This window comes from Crotalus tigris, unplaced genomic scaffold (genome assembly GCF_016545835.1).
Source record: "Crotalus tigris isolate CLP2741 ecotype Arizona unplaced genomic scaffold, ASM1654583v1 scf7180000018371.15429387391:27106975, whole genome shotgun sequence".
Lineage (NCBI taxonomy): Eukaryota > Metazoa > Chordata > Lepidosauria > Squamata > Viperidae > Crotalus > Crotalus tigris.
The window spans coordinates 6136984-6160632 of record NW_024096970.1 but is presented as its reverse complement, the minus strand read 5'-3'; the positions used below and the strand labels follow the sequence as shown (position 1 = coordinate 6160632).

General features: G+C 38.9%; 1 protein-coding gene, 1 long non-coding RNA gene and 2 other non-coding genes across 5 annotated transcripts in view; all 4 read left to right on the top strand.

The window, feature by feature from the left end:
* The window catches only part of STAU1 (staufen double-stranded RNA binding protein 1), a 36038-nt gene extending 32186 nt beyond the window's left edge, over positions 1 to 3852 (top strand). Inside the window, 4 exon segments of the mRNA XM_039351237.1 lie at positions 248 to 564; positions 1617 to 1739; positions 2083 to 2168; positions 2847 to 3852. Of these exon segments, the coding sequence (XP_039207171.1) occupies positions 248 to 564; positions 1617 to 1739; positions 2083 to 2168; positions 2847 to 2934 (614 nt within the window). The 3' untranslated portion in view covers positions 2935 to 3852.
* A 2809-nt stretch (positions 3853 to 6661) lies between these two features.
* On the top strand, positions 6662 to 20811 carry LOC120311580. 2 transcript variants are annotated; one of them, XR_005557664.1, is made up of 7 exons: positions 6662 to 6690; positions 7153 to 7273; positions 8881 to 9002; positions 10271 to 10347; positions 10747 to 10868; positions 19204 to 19262; positions 19745 to 20811. It is a non-coding gene; the product is annotated as an uncharacterized LOC120311580 (long non-coding RNA). The 2 variants fall into 2 exon arrangements; XR_005557663.1 differs by having other exon boundaries at positions 18899 to 19262.
* LOC120311890 lies at positions 6953 to 7047 on the top strand. The gene has a single exon (XR_005557757.1). It is a non-coding gene; the product is annotated as a small nucleolar SNORD12/SNORD106 (small nucleolar RNA).
* Positions 8720 to 8809, top strand: LOC120311889. Its single transcript, XR_005557756.1, has one exon. It is a non-coding gene; the product is annotated as a small nucleolar SNORD12/SNORD106 (small nucleolar RNA).
* Positions 20812 to 23649: the final 2838 nt, after the last annotated feature.

Below are 23649 nucleotides of genomic sequence, written 5' to 3'. Positions count from 1 at the left end.
CAGACCACTTGCATTGTATGCTGAAATGCATTTTCCTTAATTTTGTAAGCTTCTAGTCTTTTGAGAAGACCAGCATTGAAAATCACTTTCAAAATGATATTAGCCTCAAACTGTTCACTCTTATTTTGGGAAAAAATGGATTTGATTTGCAACATCTTTTCAGACTTTGTATTCAATGATCTGCCAATTTGCAGGTAAGCAAATTTGCCTGTTAAATCTCCACGCTTGTATTCTGTCTCTTTATTAGGTAATAAAGAGGATGAGTTTAGGATGCCTTATCTCAGCCATCAGCAGCTTCCTGCTGGCATTCTTCCCATGGTCCCTGAAGTTGCACAGGCTGTAGGAGTCAATCAAGGACATCACACCAAAGAGTTCAGTAGAGCAGCCCCCAATCCTGCCAAGGCTACAGTGACAGCCATGATTGCAAGAGAGCTGTTATATGGTGGCACTTCTCCTACTGCTGAAACCATTATAAAAAACAGTTCCTTGGGCCATGTTCCCCATGGGCCTCTCACAAGACCCTCTGAACAGTTGGATTACCTTTCGGGTGTTCAGGGAATCCAGGTAAACTAAAAATTGGTTATTTCAATATCTCTCTGTAGGGTTGGGCTTGGAAGTTGAACAACTCACTCTGCAACAGACTATTTTGGAAGAAGGTTTAGATCAACCTCTCTTTTAAGTGTGAAGGTTTTCTGCATAATCTCGGCCTATAGCACATATGATTGGAGGCTATTCCTGTGCTACTTTATCTTGCTATATTTTATTTTGCTTATTTTGCTCTATCTCTTTCCCAACTTATTTTTCAACTCTGTAGTTGAACAGCCTCCATCTGTATTAGTATTATTGTAGCAGCGACATCAAATCTTTCCAAGGAGATTTGTTAGTTGAGAGATGCTTGAATTTTTCTGTTTATATCTTCAATTAATCTGACATGAATCTAATTACTCAATTAACTCTTGCTAGTCTTGAGAACCTTATAAGGGACGATTTCATGCTTAGGATGTCCCTAATGGTACAAATGTTTAGTAGAAAGATTACAATATTTTTATCCACATTGTAACAGCTTGTGGACTGGGTGCTTAATAATATCACTACCAGTTATTTGAGATTTTCAACTGTAAGAGTGGCTGGCAATCTAGCATCATGGGTGCTATAAAACTCATACAACTACCATATTGTCCTATTAATGTTTTTTTTTTTTTTTTTTTAAAAAGAAGGCCTTTTAAAATACACTTTTTACATGGATCAAACCTATTGAAATAGCTCAATCTTGACTGGTTTTTGCATAAGAACTCACCAGATTTCTTAATTTTTAAAATTGTGTGCATTGCTTCTTGTTTTTGTGAATACTGATTATTTTGCTACCATAGACTAACACAGGTCTCTTCCTGCAATGTCTTATTAGGATAGTTAAATGTCTCCCCCCAACCTCCCATTTTTTTTCACTGTATTTGTATATGAGTTTTTGCTTAGAAGAAAACTCTGCAATTATTTTTCAGTATGATAATACTTAATGTGCCTGAATTATTCAATTTCTGCCGGTCAAGTGTTGAGACACTCATCATAGGAAATAGATAAGGGACATTCAATTGAAAGTAATTATTGTTCCTTTTTAGGTGGAGTACAAAGATTTCCCTAAAAACAACAAGAATGAATTTGTGTCTCTTATCAATTGTTCCTCTCAGCCACCCCTCATCAGTCATGGAATTGGAAAAGATGTTGAATCTTGCCATGATATGGTAAGAGTACCATAAGTATTATTAGAAGGAGACTTCTTATACAGTACCTCCATTTCTCATACTATGTAAGAAAAGAACAGTTGTCACTTGCATTTATTTATCCTGCTTCTAAAAGATGTCTCTGGAGAAATGTTATTATTGGACAGTTTAAACTAAAATAGATTTGTCCACAAGAATGTATTTTCCCATCTTTCAGCTGGAAAACTTAATGATGTGCTAATTCTATTTTTATTTGCATTTCCAGCCAATCCAGTATTATTGTCTAATACAATTCTAATCAAATATGGTAATGGATTGCTCATCTTAGATATCTGATTTTAATGGGCTACTTTCCCTATTCCAGGCTGCATTAAACATCTTAAAATTGCTGTCTGAGTTGGACCAACAAAGTACAGAGATGCCAAGAACAGGAAATGGACCAATGTCTGTGTGAGTGAAAATATGTTCCATAATCCTGCAAAATCTGGACTGTTTATTTATTTTTTTACTATTTTAGGAAATTTTTGTATAATTATTTGCCTTAGTGTATTTATGTGGAAAGTCACAAATAATGGAGATTGGATATGAGAAATGTATACCTGTTTAATTTTATAGTTTTAATATAATTTTATATGTTTTAACTTTGATTGGAAGCTGCCCTGAACTAGTTGGAAAATGGGTGGCTATGTAAATATTTTAAATAAATAAATAAATCTATGTCCCAAATTGTACATTGGCATTATTTATTTAAGCAATTTATATGGCCACCCTCTCATTAAATATGGTGTACAACCCATCAATTAAAACAATGCCACTGCTGTGATCATCTTACTTTGGATTACAGCAAAATATTCTGCAGTTCATTTTTCTCTGAAGGTTTTGCTCATGTCATTTAGCTACCCCCTTTGGATTAAGTAGATTATATTGCTTCACTGGAATAGATTTTGCTTATCGGATGTTACTTAACTGCATTGTTGATAGTGCACTTAAAGCAAATGGACAAACATATAGTAGTAATTTGCTGCCTGAGAAAAAAGGTGGTTCTTACCATGAATATGAAGAACTGACTCTTCCATAATTCAAAACATAGCTCTCTTCTAAAAGAGGTACTGTTTTTTTCCCCCTCAGATGCGTGAAGCAAGAAATGGAAAATGACCCTCTCCTCAAACCGGCTAGCTCAAACACTTTGGGACAAACACTGGACACCACTGCCTAAACAGGCTTGACTGGACCCAAACCTGAAAGCACCAGAGAAAATCAAATGCTTCCTAATAATGTAACCTAACTGTTTTAGAGTGCTACAGTTGTTACAACCCACTGTAGTGTCTAAATCATAACCGTTGCTTTTCAAACAGTGATAAAATTTTTAGTTTCATTGCATTGTTTTGAATGACACTATAAATTTTTCATTTAAAAGTTTCTTGATTGTACCTAGAACTATAGCACAGTTTAGAAACTTGATTGTCTGACACACTTACCTATGAACTAACTTGGGAAGATCATATCCATGTATGTGTTCAATTTTTTGTTTTTAATGAAATTGTAAAAATAATTCCACTGGAAAAGGTGTGCCTACCATTTGATTATCAAAAAGTCAGTAAAGCAAATCTCGCCTAAATCTCAGACAGTTGAAGAAATAATTATACATTTTAGGAATTTTAAACTTTATTTGATCACTTTGATTTCTAGACTATTTTTGATGGGTAGGGAAGAGGGAGGGAAACCTGAATGCAACAGAAGCTTAAATGGTCGCTAATCTTTGTTTTTTAAAAAATGTGCGCGTGTGTCTGTATATAAAGGCACACCAACTCAGTACAGTACAGGATATGATCTCAATGTAGTGCATATAAAGCTGCAGATTGATTTTCCTGAGTGCTTTATACTGTTTAATTACATCTCCATGTAGGGCTGAAAAAAATTACCTATGTTTATATATAAACTGTGTTGCTTTTGATGTTGTGTTTATTACCCACAGCAATGTGGGCAATAAAGTTTTTGCATATGGTCCAGGTAAAGCACGATAGCATTGCAAGTTAAGTACTGCTTCAGTTCATTGTTTACGCTGGAATTTTTTCTCCCCATGGAATGTAAGTAAAACGTAGTGTTTGTCCAATAAATGGTAAATACTAAAAAAGAGGGGAAAGGTTTTTTTATTAAATGGCAATTTTGTAGAACTTTCTTTTTTAACCGCAGCAGATTTTGAATAATATAATGAATGAAAATTTAAGAATCATACATTCATAACTGGTTGTGAAGACATTAAACAATTTACTCAAGGATATATATACCTCAGCTTAAACACACACACACACACACAAAATACATACATACTTCCTTAAAAATAAATCTAACTGTTACAGAGGTAAACGGGAATCTCTTTCCAAAATATGAACTGAGTGGAAGTCCAAAGAGTGTTGCTTCCTTGGGGTCATCTTGATTAACACATAAGATTAGGGGTACACAACTTTGGGGCTGGGAAAGAAGCAGCATGCCAAACAATGGCTGAAGCCAGCACAAAAATTAAATATAATAAGATGACTCCATTCTGCCCACTGAAACTGGAACTGTGCAATGTTCCCTGAAGGGATAAAATCCCATAGGCCTTCATCTAGACCAGGGGTGTCAAACTCACAATGTCACGTGATGTGTTGCAATGTATCGCAACTTTTTCCATTGCCGGCAATGGGGTAGGCGTGGTTTCGGCATGACAATCCAGCCTGTGGACCAGCAGTTTGACACCCATAATATAGACAAATCCTTCCTGTTCAGATCACCTGCCCCTTCCAAATGAAGTCAATTTGGAACAGCTGGAAACTGACTAACTGCAATAACAATGTAATCTGTTGAACCTAAGTAGAGTTGCTATAAAGAAGTCTAAATAAAAATCTGTTGAATCTGTTCTGTACAAGAGTAGTAAGAGAGAAGCTCTGCCATAAATCATGCTAACAACAGCACATTCTCCTTGGAGTATTAAACAGTTCAGGTAGAGACCAATGGGAGCAATCCAAGTTAAGTAGTATAAGTTGGTGTATCCTTGTTCAATGCCATCCTTTTTTTTTCATAGACATAGTTGAAAGATCAGATACTACATTTGTAATTACTTTGCTTTTCTCAAACCCTTCCCAGGAAAATGGATGTAGTGGTTGAATTAATTGATATGAGTCCATGCTAAGACTTCCTTCCTTCCTTCCTTCCTTCCTTCCTTCCTTCCTTCCTTCCTTCCTTCCTTCCTTCCTTCCTTCCTTCCTTCCTCCCTCCCTCCCTCCCTCCCTCCCTTCCTTCCTATACATTGTTATTCATGTATCCACAAAAACAATCCTGTGAAAAAGGTTGGGTTCAAATTCATGAGGGTAGACTTTGGCTCTCTTTTTAGTCTCTCAACGTATTCATTACTATGCTGGGTAGTGGATTAATGTATCTAAATTCAAGCTGATTGCATCTTTGCTACATATGAGTTCTTCCATGTCACCAGTTAAGTAAGGGTCACTGTAATCCAACACATCTGGAAAATGCCCATATTGGGAGGATAGCACAATCTATATTGGTTGGGATCTGCGTATATGAAAGCCTAGCATTATTATCTGCTCCCACAATTATAAAACATTCTGAAATCAATGAAACAAAAACATGGTAGGAGAGACCCAACATCACTGATTCTTCTGGCTTTCAGTTCATGATTACGAGCTTCATTAAATTCAGTCACAGCAGATTTGCTAGCACAATAACCCTAAGCAACAGAGAACCATTTTTTTATTAAACACTTTGTACAATTCCTTGCAGGATCTACGAAGTGAAGGTTTTGCTACTATTGCTTAGGGTAGACTAGAATAGGGGTCCTCAACCCCGCCCCCCCCGGTCTGTGGACCAGTACCGGGCCACGGCATGCCAGCAACCGGGCTGCACAAACAAGCAAAGCCCCATCTGCAGGATGCAGGCAGCACACAAAACCATGCCCCCTCCAGTACATGGAAAAACCTCTCTCCACATAATCGGTCCCTGGTGCCCAAAAGGTTGGGGACCTCTGGACTAGAACCTGGGTCTCCCATCCTGGTCCAACACTTTAACCCAGTGTATCTTAAATCACAGCAACTTTAAGATGTGCAACCTCCAATTCCCAGAATTCCCTAGCCAGCTCCAAAATTGGGAAATACTGCATTAATCACCCATTTCAAACCAGGCGTGCTCCTTTGAGTGTTTCCCATTCAACTTTTTCTGGAACTTAAAGATGTGCTTATTTTCATTATCTTTCTTAATATGTAGAACAGAATAGAGAATTTCACACAGCAGTATTTGGGTTTCTTAAAGAAAAATGCTTACACATTATGAGAGATTTAAATTTTTTTTATGAGTACTTTGGTAGGCAGAAGTAGGATCGTGGTTGCTCTGACAAGCAAACAAGGTTTACACTGGGCTGACAATCCAATAAACTTAATGCCCTTGAATTTAACGACTTTAATGTGCAAAAACAACACGATAACAATAACAGTGTGATATCCCATAAAGCCTGTGCTCCTTATTAAATGTATACCTTCTATTGAACTTTGAGAAATATTCTTGAATAAGCAAATGCAGCGAGCTTCCACTCGTCTTATGCAGAGCAAATTCCTACATATTTGCCATGTTTTATGATTATACAGCCGTCTTTGCTATCGGAATAAAGGATCATTGCCCGTTGCCATTCTATGTTTCACACCAGTGCTGTATTTCAGCTTCATTAAACCACATAGTATTGTGTTCAGCGTCTACAAACCAAATTTGCAAAACTAAAGTGCTCAATCCTCAAATGTAATTTATCCCCTCCCATAAAGCCAGATACCTCTCAAAGAAAAGTACGGAAGTATTAGCATACACCAGGGACGTTGAAAACTACATTTCCCAAAATACCTTGGACAGACATGCGCACCAAGCTGCTCTAGCGTATATAAGGGCGCGACGCAGACGCACGCGTTCTTTTTGGGAGTTTTCGTGGAAGGTAAGGAGTTGGCCTGTTTGTGGACGGTGCAGCTCGGCGATCCGCCGCCATCTACCACGTTCTTTCTTGTTCGCGAGATTTTAGCTTGCCTCACCGATTTCTCATCCCCCCTTTTCTTTTTTTCTCCCTAAATTAGCCTGCTCTACTTTCCCTTAAGGTTATGCAAAATGTATTTAGGAGTGCCCCGTTCCCCCCCCCCGCCTGCATTGTTCTTTCACGGTACTCTTCTCCCAAGATGCGATCTTAGCGTTTGAAGGTTTAGCTTGGTGCTGGTGATGACTTTTAAGACTTTTTTCCCCATCAGAGCGGAAGTGTTGAACTTTTTGCTGTTAGCCAGAAATTGTCTGACGCACCAATTGTACCGTGAGGAGTAAATTTGGGGACTGGCTGGGAATTTTATACGCCTTGCTTTTGTCAGGGACGCTGAGTAATCCTTCTATCTTTGATCTCTTTCTGTTTCAGGCAAGAAGAATTCAGTGAGGAATGTATGGAGGAATGGCTTGCAAAGCTGTCCAAGCTGAAAGATGTGGAATCACCTAAAGTACTCTCAGTTCCATGGCGAATATTTTTTTTAAAGCGACGTGTGAGTTTCTTGGCTTCCCTATTATTTTTAGTTGGGTGTAGAAAGGTATTACTGCCTTATAACAGTGAAGAACGAAAGATATTTATGGTCCACACACTAGTTCTTGACTACTGGGGACTGCCTATACCAGTCCCTGCAGTTTTCTTGGTAAGATTTCAGCAGTGGTTCCTGATTTCTAGCCTGATGTCTTAACCCAGGGGTAGGCAACCTTGGCTCTTTTATGACTAGTGGACTTCAACTCCTGCTGGCTCAGGAATTCTGGGAGTTGATGTCCACGAGTCATAAAAGCCAAGGTTATTTACCCCTGTCTTAACTCAATACACCAACAAGGCTCTCACACATGCATATACTTAACTTGGAATATTAATAGATGTTCTGCTGGCGCTTTCAGTCTTCCCTGTTAACACATTCGAACTACCGCAAACTCTTAAGGGATATACTTGAATTGGCAAAACGTCATTCCTCTGTTGAAATTTATTTCTTTAAATAAATGAAGCTACCCACCTCAATAGCAATGACTCTAAATATTTCAGTATTTCCTGTGAATATTTTAAAGATTGCTATGCATCCTTTATCTGGTTTATTACAAAAGAAATAGCCAGATTCTTCTTCATAGGATTTGCTTTTCAACTTTTTGATATCCTACCCAATGTGAGTTTTGATTGGAAATTAAAGGAGTAATAAACCCATATTGGTTCTCGGGTTCTGTTTACCTGTTGCAAAGTTGTAAGCATGGTAGAGGTCGCTCCTTTTTAATATTCCTAGTTTGAAGGAGACGGTGTAAAGAGTGAGACTAAGCCAGTGTTTCTCAACCTTGGCAACTTGAAGATAAGTGAACTTCAGCTCCCAGAAATCCCCAGTCAGATTTTCAATTCTGTGAATTGAAGTCCACACATCTTCAATTTGCCAAGGTTGAGAAATACTGCTCTAAGCCATTCATTCAATGAATGGATGACACTGAGGCATGTCCTCCCAAGCTAGCTGGGCATGCTTTTCAGCACCACCACAAAGCAAGTATTGTACTTACACATTTCCTATTAAGGAGAATACAGAATGTTGTTCCTGTTTTATTATCTCCTGTTTTAAATCCCCTGATGTCAACCAGTTAAACTTTGTTTGATCACCTTCCATATTAGTTAAAAACTTATTCATGTAAGGAGAGTTTTTTAAAAAAAATGCTTTATAGATAATATTTTAATTTTTGCTTTTTGAGTTGTGGAAATTTCCAAAGGAATTCTTTTCAAAAGCAATCATGTAGCTGGAAAATATAACACATAGGTGAACAACCATTTTAAAAATAGTTTAGGCTATCTGTAAATCGTTGCTTGGATGTAATTTCTTGGTGAAGGCTAGATTAGCAAATAGCGGGAAAACTTCGAAACAAGGAAGTTACAGTTATTGTTGCAAATACCCTGAAAATCATCCCTTCTCTGGTGTGTCTCTAGAGCTGATGTGTATGATGACTAAAGCTTTTTTCCCCATCAGAGCGATACTGTTGATCTTACTGTATTAGCCAGTCTTGTCTGATACATCAGCTGGGGTGCGTGCTTATTCTTTTCCAGGCAGACTAGCCTGTAATGTAATTGCTAGGTCTCGTGTCATTTTAGGATTCAAATGAATCAATGAAGAAATAGCAGAACTTTTGTACTAGATCTATGGAAAAAAAGGAGTCATGTAAGCCTAAGAAAAATGGAGCTGGCTGTTTCAAGCGCATCCAGGAAATATAAAGGTAAAAAAAAAAATTGTGTTGTCATTAAATGTACTTATTAAAAGTAATCCCACTATCCAGTTTGCTAAATGGAATATTCAGAAGGACTCTGAAATGTTACATTTCCCTCCTGAGCAATGCTGATCTGAATGTTCTGACCTGTGGTTGTCCAGACAATTTAGTTCTAGAACATTTTAAAACCAGAATGGTTGGGTTGACTTGGTCCTAGAGGAAATAACAGCATATTGGAGTTCTTTGGAATCAAATGCTTTGCATTTCTCTATATAATGACTTTGTTGGAGACTGTACCATAGATCATCCTGGAGCAAATTCTGCCTCTCCCAGGAGCTCATGGGATAACACAACTTTGCGGATAAAGTAAAATGTGCAGTATGAGAGTTACCTGGTCAATCTTTTAAAGATTTTGGAAAAGTTGCATCACTTTTCTTTGGGGAATGAGAGGTAATATTAAAAGCTTCAAGCTGAAGTCAGTTTTTTTAAAATTCTCAATGCATCAATGCACTTTGAGAAAATGTGGGTGGAAAACTTGGAAATTCTAGTTGAGATTGATGAAATTGGTTCATAAAGCTGCTCAGGTGAATCATTTATTGCAAATTAACTGAAAAGCCAGTTCCAAGAAAATCATTATTCAACATTCTTTCCTTAATGTTCTTTGCTGATAACTGTAGCAGTAAATGGAGAAGGATACAAGCCAGTTTGGTTGTGGCTTGTTTGAATTGTCCATAGTTTTGGCAATGTGATGTATTCCAGATGCCTGGGTTTTAATTCATTAGCTCCAGTCAGTATGGGTAGCACCAGGGAAGTTTTCTTGATTTAAACTGCTTAGAATTTGTGTAAGCTTGTGCCTGGTAAGAACCATAAGGCATTCATTGAAAGCAAAGCTTTAATTTACTCATAAGAAAAAGAGTAAGAAATTAAAGAGCTGGGGCTCATATTGTACTAAACTGGTGCAATGTTGCATATAAAATAACCTCAGTTATAACGTGAATTGTGCTACTTTGATCTAGGAGCTTGATTGCAGTTGCCAGAGTTGTATGGTTTTAAAAAATGCCACAGAACTTAATCAGACTGTAATTGAAAGAATCAAAATATAACAGCTATTCTATGTGATTGTCTCCTATCAAGTGTGCTTGAAAGTCAAGTACTCTTAAGACAAAGGGACTGCAAAACAAGCATGTCTGATTCTACTGATGCCCAAGTCTTCATCTTGCACATTTTATATTTGGAGCCAGATGTAAATCTTAATTCATGTGGCTTGTTTTTTTTAGGAGTGTTGTGCTTAGCTTGAAGCGCTGGTGATAAAAGAAGCTGCATCACATTTTGCTGTGATTGCTACTCCAGAAAGGTTTGTTTTACTTAGCATACAAATGTTCATACCTTATTTATATAATTACTTTGGAACAAATGTACATTATATTTGTAAAGTATCCACTGTATGTATGATGGGCTACCGTATCTCATCATGGAGGGAAGCATATAGATAATGGTGCTTTTTCTATTAGTGATCTATAATAACTTTAGCACTGCACATAACCTGGGCTGGGATATTTTGCTAAACTACTTTTTGTACTGTTTTTAGACAAACTTGATCTGTAAACAAAGCTGATGTGTATAATTCAACAAACTGGTTGAATGAGCCATGCATATGGGAATTGAGCACTAAGTTGTTAGTGGAAAGGATTTAGGGCTTTTATTCTATTCTGCCACCTTAAACCCATACTGAACATTTTTTCTTCTTTAACAGATTCCCAACTGCCATGTGATGTTTACAAGAGCAGCGTGAGATTGACTGGCTGGAAAATAATTTAAATTCAGTAGTGCTAATGCTCAATAAATACATTTTTTGCACTGTAGCAACTTTTAATGGTATGAATCCTCAATGATAGAACAAAAACAGTTTTTTCTTCTCTACAGAGACAGTCTCTCAGTTCATGGGTTCACAACTGACCCTGTATGAGCAGGGTATGTAGTAGTTCATTGGGATAGTTAACAAAGGGTGTATCTTCGTAGGACAGTTTGTGCTGTTGTACACCTACAGATTTATGACATCAGGTAACTGGGACAAGTAAAAATAATCTCTCGTTTTTTAAATTTATTAGATTTATATCTTTCATTCAGGAGCTCAAGAAACTTTCATTTTCTCCTACAACATTGAGTGTTGTATGTTAGACTGAGAATGATTGGCCCAAAGTCAACCATTGAGCTTCTGGAAAAAGTGGGCTAGAACTTTGCTTTCTCCAGTGCCAACTCAGCATCTGAATCTGCATACGATGAGCTCTCTTTTGGGTTATATAACTAATACAGCACACGTAGCTAGTAACCAAGAACTGTGGGAGGGAATATTGAAAGGACAGTATTTGCATATTAAGCTGGAGTGGTGTCCTGTTGTAGATCATTGATAGTCAAGGTTGAGAGATAACATTTATTCCAATTTATATAGCTACCCAATGTGCCCATCTCATATTGGGCAGCTTACAGACAGACGTCAGTTTGCCCAGGTGACTTGAGAAAGGTTTCCTGCTTTTTGTCTCGTGATGAGCCAGCTTGTCACACTGCATGGCAGATACCCAAAGGTTGAACTATTTGTGTTCCTAGAAGGTGTGTGCTTGTGCTCTGCATTAGTCATATGCTGCATTGGGTAATATGGTACTCCTGCTGAGAGTGTAGATGTTGTAACCAGCCCTCTGGGTATGAGGATGATTGGAAGTTAATTGCCATTCATGTTCACAAAGAAGCTAGCAAAATAAGACCTGGTATGTTTTTACGTACATGCAGCCAATGCAATCAGAATGGATTATAGGGTGAGTCAAGCATTGGACTGAGTTAAATGCATCCTTAGCGTTTGTTCCAGCCTTAGTGAATGCAATGTTAAACACCTCCTTAATGAAACAGCAAACTTCAGTTTGTCTAATTCTAAAACAGCTGTATAAGAATAGTTAATATTGGCTTTCCCTTATATAATTTGAATTTTATACCCTGCCTTTGATGGGAAGGCTTAAGAGTGGTTTAATAATATAAAAAAATCTACTGCACAGCAATCCAACAACTTTTAATTTTCCATAAGCACAGAGATACATCAGATTTGTGATCTTCCTAGTATACAAGTCACAAATATTCAGTTGTCTCTTAGCTGAAAAGTTTCTCTTGTCTAATGCTGATATTCAGTTTATTACTTTCCAAATTCCCATCTTTGCTTTTAAGTAGGTGTTATTAAATGTATTCTAGAAAATTTAGCTCTCCTTTGCAAGATTTTGCCCCTCAAGGGAGGTCAAGATTAATTTGTCAACATCTACATCAATGATTAAAGTTCACCTAATGTGATGTTTCACATCCTTAGCAATTTTTAAAATGTATGAACTTCAAGTCTCAATTCCAGGACACTGCTGGGGAATTATGGGATTTGAAGTTAAGTCATTTTTCCATGGAAAAGGCAGGATTTAGAGGTAATTTATGACTTTGAAAAGACCTGAAAAAGTTTTGAGCTGCTTTTGACTGAATTTGCTTAATTACTGTATGATTCACTTGATAACCATGGCAAAAAAGTGGTAAAATTGGGTGTGACTCACTTAACTGCTTTGCTTAGCAACAAGTTATTGAACACCACCTATAAAAGCGCCTCTAATTTTGTGTGTGTGTGTGTACGTAAGTACTTTGGGCCTGTGATGTTACTGTTGGTATAGATGTGGGAACAAAATGATTCATGCATGTAGATCAGTGGTTCTCAACCTTTCTAATGCCGCGACCCCATAATACAGTTCCCCATGTTGTGGTGACCCCCAACCACTTATACATCACTGGGTGCCAGGGGTGGGGCCAAAGAAAAGGGAAAAATGGCGGACAGCCTTGTTTGGCGACCCCCGTGAAATGGTTGTTCGACCCCAAATGGGGTCCCGACCCACAAGTTGAGAACCACTGATGTAGATAGACATGTCCCCGAAGTGGTTTCATGTGGTTTCATGTGGCCTGCGAACCCATCCTGGAAACAGTGAGTAGAAGGGTCTCCGCTGCCTTGGCCCAGGCCAGCCGGGCAGTGAGTAGAAGGGTCTCCGCTGCCTTGGCCCAGGCCAGCCGGGAGCCAATGTACAATTTTGTGGTGGCCATCTATGCTGAAACGCATTCAGTCTTAGCTCTGTAAACCCCCTTCCCCCCCCCCGCACGGCCTGAGAGAAACAGTGAGGCTCCTCCAGTGGACCCATGCCTTGGCACTTGCCCTGGTCCCACCCCCTTCTGCCAGAGACCCTCAGATCTGTCCCACTCCTGCCCAGGCACCCTTGACACAACGATGTAGAGCTGGCCATGCCCACCCAGTAACAGTTCACTATTTCATATGCATTTTATTTTTCACTTGAATGGAGACATAATTAGTTTACAGATAACATTTTTGTTTTTGCTTTATATTAATGGGAGGAGCACACCCATTTACCACATGTCCTTTAAAATGCAGAATGAAAGCTATTTTAGGTTTCAATGGATAATTCAAAGCTATTCCATCTCCCTGGAAGAGTTATTTTACACCAGAGGACCCAGTCAACTTTATAGTGGCTTTTAAAGCATGTGATCTATGCTAATGAGTCAAGAATCACATCTTTCTGATTTGCTGGAAGCATACTCTGTGGTATCTCATAAGCCCATGCCTCGGGAGTTTTATCTGCAAGGTTTGATGGCAAGTGCCAAGGTCATTGATCAGCAGACTAATGGTAGAAAGTGGCTCAGGAATTCTGGGTGTTGAAGTCCACAGTTCATAAAGGAACCATAGTTCCCCACCTCTGCTCTAGGGAATTGGGTCACTCAGCAAATTGCAGCCTCCTGCCTCACCCCATGGTAATCTTCATGTCAGAAATTGATATTGAAGCCCAAAGTGAACAGAAGAGATAAATTTGCTGAGTGACCTGGTTTCCGAGAGTTATGGTCCTTTTAGGACCTCTGGATTTCAACTCCCAGAATTCTTAATTCAGTGTGGCTGGATTAGGAATTCTGGGAGTTGAAGTCCACACGTCATAAAGGGGCCTAATTCTTTACGTCATTCAGCAATTTGCAGCCTCCCTCACCTCATGGTAATCTTCATGTCATCTTGCTTAATGAAACCCAAAGTGAGCAGAGATGTCTCCTGGGTGAATTTCTTTGCTATGTTCACCATGGTTAAAACAACTACGAGCCTTTCAAATTTCTTAGCACTAAAACGTTTATGAAGAGCTAAATAAAGGGGGGGAGGGGGATTTCTGAGTATGTGACAAAAAGCACATTTCTCAAGTGTTTTTAATTGTGCAGGACTTCCTGCATTTGTTAGCATCTCTGAAAGTGCCCTGCCCATTTCCGTTCTTGTTGCTATTTTTCTGAACCTCTCCTTAGTGCACCTTTCCTACAAAGGGTGGTGGTGATAGAATTAAATAAGTTTACAATCCGCTCTAAATCTTTAATCAACTTCCTTACAGTGTTTAAAGTTAAGAAAGTGTCTGTGCTTTTGCTTTTTGGTAGCTTTTCAGCATTTCACCCAGTTAGGATATTTCCCAGATAGATAGGTAGATACACAACGGGGGGGGGGGGGGGGGCGGGTAGGTTGATAGACATAAATAGATAGGAAGGTAGACAGACAGACATATATAGAGAGGCAGATGCTATAGATCAGTGGTTCTCAACCTTTTTAATGCCGTGACCCCCAACCGGTCGTAAGTCAAGGACTACTCAACCGGTCGTAAGTCGAGGACTACTTAACTGGTGCAGCACTGTTTGCAGAATGGGACTTTTGGCGGGCTCAGCAGGGCAGAGACAGCCTGGACAATTCCTATTGGCTTTTGAAAGCCAATAGAATTAGACTCTATTCAAGAGAGTCTATTCTATTGGCTTTCAAAAGCCAATAGAATAAAAGAGAGTAGCACAGCTAAGGAAAGGGGGGGAAAAATGGCGGACTGCGTTGTTTGATGACCCCCGTGAAATGGTCGTTCGACCCCAAATGGGGTCCCGACCCACAGGTTGAGAACCACTGCTATAGATAGTTGATAGATGGTTAGATAACTAGACAGAAAAAATATGCATAGTACAACATACAAGGATTTTGAAATGGCAAAATCACATGTGAATTCTATCAGTACTTAGACCCATTGTGTTCACAGTATGTCAAAGAGGACCACGAAGAGACTCATAATATCCACTTTCAGATAATGGCCTCAAAGACTATTTCCTACTGTGTTACAATTCCATTCTCTCTTTGTTTTCCATATTATTGTTTTGAGTGGATAAGTTCACATTTCACTTGAGTTCTACTTGGCTGGAATCTATTCCATTCATCTCTGCTGTGATAGCAGAGAAAGGTGGTGTTAATCATAACACTTATTTTGTTTCTTTATTTCTGAGAAGCAATGCAAAGGATGTGGCTTCCAAGAAATTCTCATTTTAGCAATAAGCTGTGATACAAGGCATTCACTGAAAGTGCATCTGATCTTGATTTTCATACAGAAAGTCCTCAACTTATGACCACAATTGGGCCCAGGACTTCCATTGCTAAGTGAGGTCATTAAGTGAGTTGTGCTGATTTTACAACTTATTTTGCCATGGTTATTAAGTGAACCATGAACTGTTAAGTGAATCCAGCTTCTACCATTGAATTTGTTTTGTCCAAAGTCACTGTAAAGTTTGCAAATGGTGATCGTGTGATCCTACAATACTGCAACTATCATAAATACATGCCAGTTATCAAGCTCCCGAATTTTGATATGACTGTAGGGATGCTACAACAGTTGAGGACAGATCATGAATTATTTTTTCCAGCATTGTTGTAACTTAGAACAGTTTCTAAATGAATGGTTGTAAGTCGAGGACTACCTATATACAGCATGAGGCTATAACATTGTATTTGGTTTTAGACTATTGAATAACCTATTTTTAAATAATAATAAAACCAGATACCAATCTTTCCAGATTCTGCTTTACAAAGTATTTCTGCCATATTGTTGGACCTTTGAAGTATTATGCCCCATTTCTGTTTCTTTGAATTAGTATGATTGTTTTTTTATTATGATTCACATTTTTTATTTAGGTTAAAAATGTCTATTTTAATTGGCATTATATGTAGTCATAAATATGAGGCAAGGGAGAGAGGCAGGGCCCAGGGAGGAGAATAAGGTTTGGGTTGGGGGCATGTAAACATTCCCCACCATTATATACCAGAATGCTTAAAGGCAAGCACAAACTGCTTGTGTTTTAAATTTGCTTTTCAAGGGGACTTTATTTTCCAAGAAAAGAGACTAAAAGGAAAAGCAAGAGGCCAGATAGTCCAATGGCAGTTTGATAACAGCTCCTTCAGTCATTTGATTTTCTGCTGGGTCAGTGAGGTGAACACCTAATTAGCAGAATGAAAGGGATGTTTAATGAAGACCAAGGCTGGGCTGTTTTGTCTTCTTTTGTCACTGTGTCCTCTTCCAGCATGCATATAACAAAAGAGCAATATTATTGCACAGAATATGAAACCAAATTGTTGTGCTCAGATAACATTGCTTGAATGTAGGTGTTCCTTGCCCTACTAATGGCTAGAATTTCCCCCTCCTGTAACCAAAGATTATACCCCAAGATTTTTAAATTAATAGGTCTCATGAGCAGCCTGAAAAGTTCTTGGGAATATTTATGCCATGGTTGAAGTGCTATGACAAGGGAAGTTGTTAAAATGCCAGTGGAAGTAGAAATGTTCTGGAGCTAAGTTATTCCATATTCAGAACAAGTATTTATTAATTATATCGTCTCTATATATTTAGGCTTCTTTTCAGCTGATGTCAAAGAAGTGTAATTCTGTTTATGTGTGTGATTTAATACTTGTACTGCCTGCCATGTTCTATTGCAAACCATTTTGAAAAATTAGGATTTTATTTAATCAGCATTTAAAAGCTGTATATCCACAATCCTGAACTGCATTTCTCAGCAACTCCAAAGAACTACAGTAACAATGACTTAAATAAGAAAGAAGAGTTTCCTGAACAGGAAATACAGAAAGGTGGTTCAGAAAGATGAGAGCCGAAATATCCGTTGGTTATTTATTTATTCATTAAATTTTCTATGTTACTCATCTCACTGATGCAGCTTCTCTTGGCAGCTTATAATATAATAAAAAGTAAAAAAAACACTAAAGAGCCATTAAAATTAAAAGAATTAAATAGAAAAGCAAAACACTAAGATGATGGGTGGCCTGGGGATGGGATCTTCTCTAGCCAGTCAACCTTTCACAATGTAGAATTGGGGCCCCAGGCAAAGCTGGATTAAAATATAGTGACATTCCTTGCGGTTCCATATAGAAAAAGGGTGCAACCCAGGCCTCCAGGTAGCATGAAGACTTAGGATCTATAGGTATGCCCCAATATGGATCAAAGCCTTCCCTCCAATTCCTAGGCCATGCACAAATATTTATTTATTGATTTATTTTATTAAAATTTATAGATCGCCCCACTCCTGCAGGACTCCGGGCGGCTAACAATAAAAACACAATATAACATTAACAAAACAAACAATACAATAACATTCATCCAGGGTCAGATTTTATAAACCCCAGGCCTGCCGGAAAAGCCAGGTCTTAAGCAGCTTGTGGAAAACCAACAGGGTGGGAGCGGTCCTAATCTCGGGGGGAGCTGGTTCCAAGATGTGGGCGCCATCACAGAAAGCCCTCCCCCACGGCCCCGCCAAATGGCACTGCTTAGCCGACGGGACCTGAAGGAGGCCCAGCCTGTGGGATCTAACCGGACGAAGGGAACTATAAGGTAGTAGGTGGTCCTGTAAATAGCCTGGCCCTGAGCCATATAGAGCTTTAAAGGTAATAACCAACACCTTGAATTGGACCCGGAGACCAATAGGCAACCAGTGCAGCTCACGGAGGATAGGTGTAACGTGGGTGTACCGAGGAACACCCACTATCACTCGCACGGCTGCATTCTGGACCAACTGTAGTCTCTGAATACTTTTCAAGGGTAGCCCCATAGACTTGATGGGAGAGAAGAGGGAAGGCTTTACTATTACCCAAGTGTCTCCCCAGAAGACAAACTTGTAAGTTTGATCTTCACTGTTTCCAACTGGCACATGTTTCTCCCCACGCCTTCTCTCCATTTCCCTTTATTAAATATCCAAATAAAAGAATTAGGCTTCTATTTAAACATGGGAAAGTCTTATAGATGCCAAGGGAAGTCTCTGTGGACCTGCTGGGGACCATGGGCAGGTACTGTGTTGGGGAGCCTAGTGTGGACAGTAAGAAATGGCCCTTCATTTGGTGGTGATGTGAGCACATTTGTTCAGGTGTTATTTGGTGGCTGGATCACAAACAGAAAGGACCCTTCTGTCTTCAGGTCAGGTAAAGGACATTCAGTTTGGCCTTGCACAATGAGCATGATGGAAGCTCTCCTTCACATCTCTAGAAAACAAAGTCAAAGGGTTTTAGTTGTTTTGGTTTTAGAAGCTGAAGTTCCAGTGAATGAGACCGACAGAAATCGTAGGCCATCTGGAGGGCACTGGGCTTATGAAATATTTTATTTCCATTTTCATCTTCCTTCCTCACCAGACCATCAACTCCCTCATACTGTAAAACCTCAGGCATTCTGTATTCCAGATCTTCAGTGTGAGGTTGCAGTAATTTGAAAAAACAAACGAGAATTAAAAATCCATATGCTATGGGAACTGTTCTTTATTTGCATAGCCTAATGCATTTTGGACAAGCTCAAACAACTGCAGACATTTAAGCGGCATGCTGAGGGTGTGTTTTTGGGTAGGCTCCTGTTCCTGATGACATGAAATCAGGATGTTGCATGAACATCTTGCCTGGAGCACCCCAACAATTCTCCTGGTGCAACTACAAAGAACAATTAACAATCACAAATTCCCAGAAGCAGTGAAAATGAGAATAATTGTTCCCTTCTATCAATCCCCAGCTGCCAGACACTGGAGTGAGAACTATTGGGAACCGGGTCAAAAGCAATTCCACCACTATGCAGCATTCTTAATTAAGATAGAAAAAGACTTCTCAGTGGGGCTGGCACTAAAGTTTCCATGCCAGATGATCAGATAAGTATCTTTTTTTTTTTTTAAGTTAACCCCACTATTGAAGCTTGGTTATACCTCTCTCAGTAAACTGGGCTGATCTTTCCTGTGATAAAATAAGATCTCTAATGTATTCTTGGAGAAAAACTGGGAGATACGCTCAAATTAACTTATGGCTGCCTCGGTTTTGTTTCAGGGACATGAAAGTAGCAAAATTTCAGTGTCCAATTCTGATCCACTTGTGCAACTGATAAGGTAAGTTCCACCGACTTAGGTCTGAAAGATGGCAAATTTGTTTTCGTTTCATTAAATGTGAAAAGGTATTTTTCTTGCATTAAGTGTTAATTGCACTGTTAAAGAATTATTACTGTTTAACTTGTTGCAAAAGGCAACTGGACTTTCTTGAGTGTTTGTTTTTTGTCTTTGAAAATGTTTCGCTTCTCATCCAAGAAACTTCTTCAGTTCAAGTTTCTTGGATGAAAAGCGAAAAGTTTTCAAAGAAGAAAAAAATAACCTAAGAAACTCTAGTTGTCTTTTGGAAAAAAAAAACATTATTTGGACACCAAACTATTACACTTTTTATACCTTTGAAAAAAAGAAAAAAATGTACTAATTGGATTTAATATGTGTAATCTACATATATATTAAATGTGAAAATTGAGGAACCCTCTCCACGTATAAGTTATAAAACACTCTAATCACAAACATTTATGCTCTAATAAATATTTTTCTTTCAGCTAAGCAAGACTTGTTTTCCATGACACAATTCTCCGACCTTCAAATTAAAATGATTGAGCAGGACAATTACAGGAAGGAAGCTGTTCAACTGGACTTAATTAAGAAATCTCATCTCATTTTTTTGTAAAAGGTCTATATAATTCCTTTATAACACATACTTACCCAAAAGGAAATATTATTGTGTGTTCTAGCTGCTAAGATTTGGAGCTCCCTGAAAGCTATTCATTTTTATTTCTTGCTTACGTAAGTCCAAATCCCCAGCTCTTTAAAAAGTTCTAAACACTGAAGTCTCATGAAGAATTATTTTGTTTTCCTCGCTGCTCTCTATGTCTGTTTGTTGTATTAATAAACGTACATAGTTTTGAACTGCAAAATGGTTGGTAATAATAATAATAATTGAAAGACTCTTTCAACATTTCATTCAGTCCAATAACACTGAATGAGATGTGTTCAAAATATTCTCACTGGCAGTATGGAGAATCCTGACAGCTGCTTAACCCAACTCTTTATGACTGATGTAAATTGACAGCTGCATAGCTCTGTCTTTGTATATAAGAAAATAATTAAGTGAGCACTAAAATTCTTTTGGAGTACTGTCATAGGGTCCTCGAAAGGTTAAAATTAAAATTCAGAGAAAGATTTTGATTTGTACAGGTCAGTGGGAAAAAACAATCCCTAGAATTTTAAGGTCGATATATCCTTAATGTATGAAAATAATTTTTCCTCTTCTCAAATGTGGACTGATATGAGCTTCATGTTAACAACAGAGTAGCTGATTTACTTAATTATCTGTTTCTGGTTTAAAATTATATTTGTCTGTTTTAATTTTTGTCATAATAAATCAGTTGTTCAAACTTTAGGTCTTGTATAGACTATCAGAAGAACTTCAATATATCTCATTTGAACCATGACTAACAAAAACAACAAACTACAGTATAAGGAGGTGCCAGCAGGTTCCATACAGAAATCAAGATAGTGGTGTACAGTCTTGTTGAGAAAATTATACTGTGTAGTAATTATATGATTTTGAAAGAGTATGTAAGAATAAATTAACTGATGGATAATATGGATAAGCATCTTTCTTCTCTTAACTTCCCTCAGGACCCAACTTGATATCATTGGAAAGTCAATGAGAAAGTTATTGTTACCACCAGTAGACTTACTCTCTATTAATTTCTATACAAACATCTATTAGTGATCAACATGCCTTGGGGGCAGTGTGTCATTGACGTGGTGAATGTCCTGTCATCAGTTATTTCATGGCTGAACAAACCTGTCTTGGCCTGAAGATCACATGACAATTTGTGATTAGTCCTCTGAGCATGGCATGAGTAAGGTGAGGTGAAAATGGATGCAATCAAAGCAGAAGGTTGGCACCTACAGACTAGAAGCAACTTTATTTTGGAATACCATCCACTTTTCTCATAAAATAACCCTGAGTTCCTCTAATGTTAATTTCAACTTAATTAGGGGCATCATGATCCACATGACCAGCTTGTTCCAGTGCAAGTGTGGGCCAGTAACCATAAGGTTGCATCCAGTCCCTTCTTTTTCTGCTAAGCACTGAGAATAGTCTTTTTGACTTGTGCAAGCTCAAACAATGCTCTCTAGTTTGCTGGGTACATCATTTCACTGTAGACAAACACCTCTACTCAACTGACTTGCACTGCTCTGGCAGGAAGGGCCAACACCTCTACTCAACTGACTTGCACTGCTCTGGCAGGAAGGGCCACCCTTCTCTTCATCAGTTGCCAATTTCCAAGCACATTTTTAGAGGTTCGATCAATCAAGCAATCAAAATAGAGTGGAAAGGACCTTGGAGGTCTTCTAGTCCAACCCCCTGCTCAAGCAGGAGACTCTACCATTTCAGACTGATAGCTTCCAGTCTTTTCATAAAAACCTCCAGTGATGAAGCACCCACAACTTCTGAAGGCAATCTGTTTCACTGGTTAATTGTCCTCACTGTTAGGAAGTTCCTCCTTAATTCCAGGTTGCTTCTCTCTTTGATCAGTTTCCATCGTTTTTTGTCCTGCCTTCTGGTGCTTCAGAAAATAAGTTGACCCCCTCCTCTTTGTGGCAAATACTGGAATACTGCTATCATGTCCCCCCTTCTCCTTCTTTTCTCTAGACTAGCCCTACCCAATTCCTGCAACCGTTCTTCATATGTTTTAGCCTCCAGGCTGTTAATCATGATTGTTGCTCTTCTTTGCACTTTTTCCAAAGTCTCAAAATCATCACAGTACAGTGAAAAACTAGGCTATTTTGCAGAGAAATAGTCCCATCCTTTGCTGATGAAATACAGGTAGTCCTTGACTTATCAGCATTCATTTAGCAACCTTTCAGAATTACAACAGTCCTGAAAAAAGTGACTTATGACCTCTTGCAATTCCCGTTGTAGCATCCCCTTGATCACACTAATCAAAAATTCAGGTGCTTGGCAATGGGCATGTATTTATGATGGCTGTAGCATCCTGGCTTCTGACAAGCAAAGACAATGGGGGAGGCTGGATTTGCTTAACCACCACATGATTTGGTTAACAATTGCAGTGATTTACTTAACAAGCATGACAACAGGTGGTAAAATCAGGTGTGACTCACATAGCTTCCTTGCTTAGCAACAGAAATTATGGTTGTAATTGTGGCCATTAAGTTGAGGATTACCTGCAGTTAAACACTGGGCCAAGTTTTTGTCTCCCAAGTTTTATGAATTCATTGATGAAGCAATGAAAAGGTGAACAGTGGATCAGAGAATCATGTTCCATTCTGATTTTTTTTTTTTTTTGAGGTGTAGTAAAATCTGAATGAAGTGTGTGCCCAGTGAACTAACTGTTAAGTCTTAGTGGATTCATTGAGATCCACTTTCAAGTGCATCACAGAAGAATGTAGTCTTAAGCATATATAGGTAGCCCTTGGGTTATGATGCCAATTGGGATCAGGACTGCTATCGCTAAGTGCTGTCAAGCATAATCTCACATGACTGCATTGCTGAGCGACAGCAATGTTTTTCAACGAGAACAGACAGGAGTCCCAAGGAAGAAGTGCAGGGGGTATATGAATGTTGGGGGGGGGGCTGCTGCAGTGGCCACTAGGAAATGGATTGGTGGTGGGAACCCTGGAGTGCGTCAGTGGATGCCCTATGGAAGGTATGGAGAGCAGGTGTGCACTATGGAGCGGGGGCTGCTGTGGGGCGACTTATTGGAGCAACTTGCAATCTTCCCTACCGGCTTCCCCATTGACTTTGCTTCCAACATTTACCTTTTTTAATTCTATGAACAGACCCCTAAATGTGCATATGCTAAAGAAAAATGCACGGACATATCTTTTATGGCAGCCCTCCTTAAGCTGGTGTCGTCCAGATCCTTTGGATTTCAACCCCACAATTCTCACTTAGCCTCTGGCATCAGGCTCTGAAAGGTTAGTCTGAAGCCGCTTTTGGGGCATATACTGGAGTGATGGAGCAATGTGTACAGTAATTGCTTGTTTGTAAGCCAAGGATCCAGTTGGGAACTGTCACTTCTGAGACAATTGCATAAAACAGTCTGGCCTTTTTTTTGTGCATTGAGACGGGGAAAGAGGTAATTGGGTCAAACAGTTTCAAGATCTACTGGCTTAGTCAATAATGTGGTTGGTGGTGTAGTCTGAAGATGGCATCTGCCCAGTTGCTATTAGTCACTGGAGGCTGCATCAGGCATGCTCTGTCTCTCTGTGACCATTTCAGGTTGGGCATCAGGATTAAGCAGAGTTCTGCCCACTTAATGCAAAGTATTGATCACTCTTAATGCAAGCTCCTTCTGCATATGATTTTATGAGCTCTCGGTCCCTTGTTCCCTGGTCACTTATCATTTGGATTACTGCAATGCGCTCTACATGGGGCTACCCTTGAAGAATATTCAGAAGCTACAAC